General features: G+C 42.5%; 1 protein-coding gene across 1 annotated transcript in view; it reads left to right on the top strand.

Moving 5' to 3' along the window:
- LOC311502643 (unconventional myosin-XVIIIa-like) overlaps positions 1–5,634 on the top strand; it is a 55,751-nt gene extending 50,117 nt beyond the window's left edge. Inside the window, exons 39-40 of the mRNA XM_084564968.1 lie at positions 3,384–3,506; positions 4,095–5,634. Of these exons, the coding sequence (XP_084421094.1) occupies positions 3,384–3,506; positions 4,095–5,511 (1,540 nt within the window). The 3' untranslated portion in view covers positions 5,512–5,634. The remainder of the gene's footprint in view (positions 1–3,383; positions 3,507–4,094) is intronic.
- The last annotated feature ends 366 nt before the right edge of the window (positions 5,635–6,000 follow it).

Genomic DNA, 6,000 nt, shown 5'->3' on the forward strand with positions numbered 1-6,000 from the left:
CATCTGTAAATATATAGTAGTATCAGCAATGACCACAGTCCAGTTGGTTCCTCACAGGGAGGCATTGTGGAGTCTTATGGCCTGAGGGACAAATGTCACTGAATGAGCGTCTCTGCCTGACTATGGTCATATTTTATATTATTATATTCTATTAGCATTACGTGGTGAGAATAATGTACATGTGCTGTGGAAGAACTGAATAATGTGAGTGGCACTTGTGACTGTGAAATGAAGAGCATATGACTGTATATCCATGGCTGCACAAGTGGTGCACAATAGCGATGGCACAGTGCACTACTAAAACGCTTTAAGTAAGAGCTCACCTGTTGATTTCCATGCATGCAAATACTAATCCTATCTCATTTCATTGTGCTGTGAAACATTTAACTTAAAATAGTTCATCTTGTCTGGCTTTTAAACTGCATATTCATCAGTTAAACATGCTCTTTTGAGTGACTGAATCCAATTTTCTTTCAGTTTTTATAGAATGAAATGATTCTTTGTAGCACGTTTAAAGCATAATTTAAACCTTCACCAGAGCGTGATCTTCAGTTTGTAGCGAATCCAGTTTCCCACTTTAACCTCCTTCTCCAAAAAGACATGCCATCACACGCTTTATCACTTTGCTTTTGGTTATCACTTTTTCATCAGACAGCCCGTGCCTGTCAGTGTTTTCCTTTTCTTTTTGTGCATCTCAAGGAAAAGCGCAATGATTTGTCATGTTTACTTAATTGCATTTTCCCTCCTTTGACATCGTTGCGTTAGCAGCATGGATGAACAGTAATGGAGGAGGTGATTTTTCTTCTAATTACGAAGTGGAATTTCCAGATGACATTACCATTCCCATTCAGTATTTTTGTACTCAGTGCTTCCAAACAGAGGTTACAAAAGCAGGATTACCATAATTGTAGAGTAGGATAATGTAAGTTAAATGATTGTCAGGCTGTGTTTCTCCTCACAGACTGCAGCACAATACTTTACGACACATGTAAATGCTTGACTGGGTGGAAAAGTTTCTTTCTCCTTCAGCACAAGGTGATAATTATCCTAGGGTGTGAGGTTAATTACATCACAGTGTGTAGTTCACATTGTCTTACAAAACTAGCTCATGCTGAATGGATACCACGGAAAATATGGAATAGCGGTCCTATTATTTTAGGGCTAAACCGATAGAACCAAGCCATACGAGATTTGGTGCTGAGCGTAAGTATTTGTGACAAAGATTTACAACCAGCGCAGGCCAATTGTCAGAACCGATTAATGTTCACTTCTAAAGTCCTGGGGCCTGTTTGTATCTACGAGCCTCAGGACCGGTTAGCTAGTAGTGTGGGGCCAAGGACAAATCGTTTGTGACACCATTTGCACAGCACTCAATTGCAAGCCACCTTTTATTTCGCGCACTTGTGTGTTTTAGAGAGAGGGAGGAAGACGGTTTTGCTGTGGGCTGGTTTCAGTATTTCAGTGTGTAGTATATCATGTGAAAAAATCACAGCATCACAGAGCAGACAAATGGGCAACATGTGTAATCAACTTGCTAATATTAATGAACCTTTGATCTTAGGGTTTGTATGCAGAGGGGCGAAGTGTAGAGGAGAGGGAGTGGAAAATAAATGAATGTGTATAATAGCTGAACTCGTGTTTTTGTCTGTTGCTTCGCCTCTCAAACTCAGCAGCAAAGTAATATAAGCAGGCCATTTAATCACTCTGGGATCATCATTACCTTCCCTCCAGAAATCCGGTGCCCTAAGTGCTCACTAATTCACAATACTCAAATATCCAGCAGGAGTATCGCCTTTATTTTTGCTCTTAGGCAGACCACGAAAATAAAAAGAGAGTGCTGAGGGAACAGACTTTGTTCTCTGAGGAAAAATGACAAAATGTGTGACACAAATCTTGATGACAAAGGAGAGGTGCAGTGGGAGACCTACATAAATCCACATATGGCATGTGGACGAATGATAGAGCTCAGCAGTCTGGTTGTCATCTCACACCTCTTGGATATTGTGTTTGCGCCTTATAAGCATTTTGCTACATGTTCCAGGGCTCAGATAGATAAGCTTGTTCACAAAGAAAGATCTTACCTGCATCGCTGTTTCTCATTTTTAACGACAGTCAGCTGTCTGTAGTCACCGGGTGAAATATATCTGCAATTCCGTGAGATGCAAGACAAATATTTTAGATTGATGAAACTTGGCTCTTTGAAAGTTACTTTAGGTGAGGCTATAAATAATAGTAAAGTCTGCCATTAATCAAGAAGAGCTAAAACTTGCGCCTGCTCCGACAACAGCCCTGTCATCAGTGGTTTTTAATATACAGTGTGCTGTCTTGAAACCAAGAGCTGTGTAATGGAGAATGTAATTTTCTCTGACAGACCTTACCATAGCAACATACGTCAAACATACTTCAGGACCTCGGAACATATACGTGTGCAATTTCAAAACGGTCACTGAGCCAAGGGAGGCAGTATATCTAGCACTGCAGTGTGTCCTCAAACTTTTTTTTTTCCTCCCATAATACATTTTGACCGTGATGACATTATTGGCGTAGGGGGTCATACCACTCGACTTCCCGCTTCCTGTCACATTAACCTTATAGGACAATGGGATGCATAATTCTGAATATTCATTTGAAACAAATGAATGAGGACTGACCTTATCCAGGTGGGATCTGCTGAGCTTTTTCATCAGGATCTGTAGGTCTCTGCTTATTGATTGCCATGTCAAGCGTATTGCCATGGGGCTGTCTCACTGCTCCACTCCAATACCAATCACAAGAGGCAGGTGCTGTGCCACACAGATGCTAGCAGCTTAGGACCAGCCAAACAAGTTAATTATACCTCCAAGAGCTTCATCTGCATACCGTGTTTTTTACTAATGCATTTGCAGTGCATTTGTCTGTTAAACAGATGAGAGCACATCTCGACTGTTAAAATGATTGTATTGCTTAACTGCAGCCTGTCTGATTTGCCTTGCATCATACTAACCCCTGTTATTATGAGAGAACAAATCCAGCTGTCACAGTGCTAACAATAACCTTCTGATATGTGAAAAACTAACCATAATTTTACCTGTGACATTCCTGATGTGACAGTGCATAAAATATTCACATAACAAGTCATTTACTATAATTTTCTGTCTGAAAATCTGCCTGAAATGTTGCTGATTTGTCACACATGGCAGATTTAGGCAGTTTATTATAACAGTATCAAAGTGAGGGTTTTACAAAACTGTCAAGTCTGTTTTTTTTTTAATATATTAAAAACATCTCAAATCATCCCACTTGACTGAAAACTCTTGCATTTGAAAATGTAAAAATGACACGTTAAGGTGAATAATCTTAATCGTCCTGGACGCTCCTCACAAACTGAATCTGTTTCTTCACAGTGGAGAGGAGACAGAAACCGATTCAGAGGTGGAGGACCGTGTGGATGGAGTTAAGTCTTGGCTTTCAAAGAACAAAGGCTCCACCAAGACCCTGTCAGAAGAGGGAAGTCTGAAGAGTGCCAGGTTAGTCGTCACACTCCTTTTGCATCTTATCAGACGACCATGTATATTCCTTTGGTATGGTAGTGAGGAAATTGGCCACATTTCTACCCTTAATAAAAGTCCCACAATTACCTGGGGCAGTTTTTAGTTGGAGGACGGCTAGTTCACATGATTAGGTGTCATCTCTCTCTCTCTCCCAGTAATCTGTCTAATGACAGGAGGCGGAATGGGGAAGCGCCTGCTGTCAAATTTATTGAGGTGGCCCATGGCCAGTTGGCACGACTGCTAAATGACGCCTCTGCCACTGTTAGATAGATCTCTCACTGGTTGATTGCCTCACTTTTTACCGTGTACACTGTGCATAACAGCAATAGCTGTAGGTACTGTATATGTTCCCTGACTCTTGACTGGTCCCAAGGACAAAATGAAATTGACAGATGTGTCCTGTGACAATGTTTCATCACTCAATGTCAATGCATGCAAAATGTAAAGTCTTATCATATATCAGCTGTGGATGTTTTATAAAATTAAATATTAGAATGTATCCTTTACAAGAAGAAAAAAATCAGCTGGTTTTCACCGGTGTACATTTATTATGCAACCTTGTAGATATGCAGCAAATGCAGATGCCAAAGAAATGAAAGAAGGTAAGGAGAAGATGAGTGACAACGGTAAAGATTGGAAAGAGGTAGAGCAGAACAGATCAGTGTCTGTCATGAGTTCCCTAAGCTACCGGAAACGCTCCAACCTGAAGGACTCCATAGGAGGGACAGGCGATGAGAGCTCCCTGTTTAGCACTCTGAAAGAACAGCCTGACTTACCAGACCATGCCTCCATTCGCAAAGCCAAGTCAAAGTCTGGAGAGCTCCAGGAAGACCGGAAAAAGAGTCAAGCACAGGAAGACTTAGATGACAAAGGCTCCATCATCTCCCTGGCCTATTCTGAAGCCACCAGCAGAGCCAGGAAGGGTTTGGAGTCCCGCTGGACCTCCCGCAGCAGCCCTGAATTTGATAAGGAGTCCATGCTATCCTCTGTGGCGCCCAGCAGGATGTCCACCAGGAGGGGCATGTTGGACATGGATGATGACAATAAGTCAACTATCAGCAGTGTAAGCCGCTCTAGTCCTCGATCCCTGCATCGCAGTACCTCCTGGAAAGATGACAGGCGCAGCAGCTCTCGCTTGTCTCTTGCCCGCAGCTGTGGCCTCAGTGAATTTGGCCTGCATGTAGATGATGACAATGACGAAGATGGCAAGAGTGTGGCTTTCAGTGAAGGGAGAAACTCATCTTACAGTCCCCACTCCCTCAGTCGCAGCTTTTCTACTCCAGCTCAGCCACGCTCCTCAGACAGCACTCTGCCAGACACATCTGACATTAAAACAGTCACCCACCGCAACTACTTGGACCCTGACTTGGAGGCTGCAATTAATGAGGTGCTGAGCTTTAAACCCATTAAGTTCAAACGTAGCAAACTCGATGAGTCCAGTGGTGAGGAAGAAGACAAGAAGAAGGGACAAGGAAGTGAGGACAGCAGGAAAAAGGGAGAAGATGAGGGGCTGGGCTGCAGCACATCTAGCCTGCGCCACTCTTCATCAGGCTCCGCTCTGGACTATGGTAATCGGCCGTCCAGCACCCTGAGTACCAGCAGCTCCCGCAGTCGAAAAGACAAAAAAACTAAAGTCCCATCATCGGACGACACGTCATCCTCAGATGACCATCACAGCAGAAAGAGTTCAAGAGGGAAGAAGTCCAAGAAGTCGAAGAAGAGATCCAAGAAAAAAGTGAGTGAGTCCGAAGACTCCTCTTCCTCCTCAGAGTCGTCGGAGTCCTCTTCCTCCTCCTCCTCCTCCTCCTCCTCAGACTCAACAATCTCCTACCGCAGCTCCAGCAGTGTTAAACGAGGCCCGAAACAACAATCTGACGATGAGAAGGAGCTTTTGCACTCGAGCAAGAAGGAAACAAAAAAGAAACAGAAGAAGGTGGACAGTTTGGTGATGAAGTACCTCTACAAGCCTGACAGTGATTGATACCAACAGAACAAGGTGAAGTTTGATGTGATAACCAAGGAGACTGGCATTAATGCAACCGCCTCTGGATGTTTCACCTACTAATATTACATATACTAATAATGTTTGCTGTGTGGAAATATATAATCCTTGTGATGCACTAATGTTGACTTTGTTTTTCCTTTACTCTAGCCAATATTTGTCTTACTTTGAACATATCACTATTTTTTCTGAGGTACCTCTAGTTTGCATTATAGACACACACCATATTCACTTCAGTTTATTTCTAAATGCCATCATAAACAACAGCTGATAGCGTTATTGCTTAGGAGGTTTAAAGTAATCCATCATTGCAATTCATCAGAGGTTACTTTTCTCTTTTTGCTTTTACATCTATTTCCCCCACTCCACCAGAAATGGTGCACTGAATGTTTTTCTCTTTACATGTCAACTGCTGAGTCGTGATGGGACTGTTGATATTATTTGATGTAGACACTTTACGTCAAAATC

Source organism: Chelon labrosus, assembly GCF_963514085.1.
Source record: "Chelon labrosus genome assembly, chromosome: 17".
In the NCBI taxonomy this organism is placed as follows: domain Eukaryota; kingdom Metazoa; phylum Chordata; class Actinopteri; order Mugiliformes; family Mugilidae; genus Chelon; species Chelon labrosus.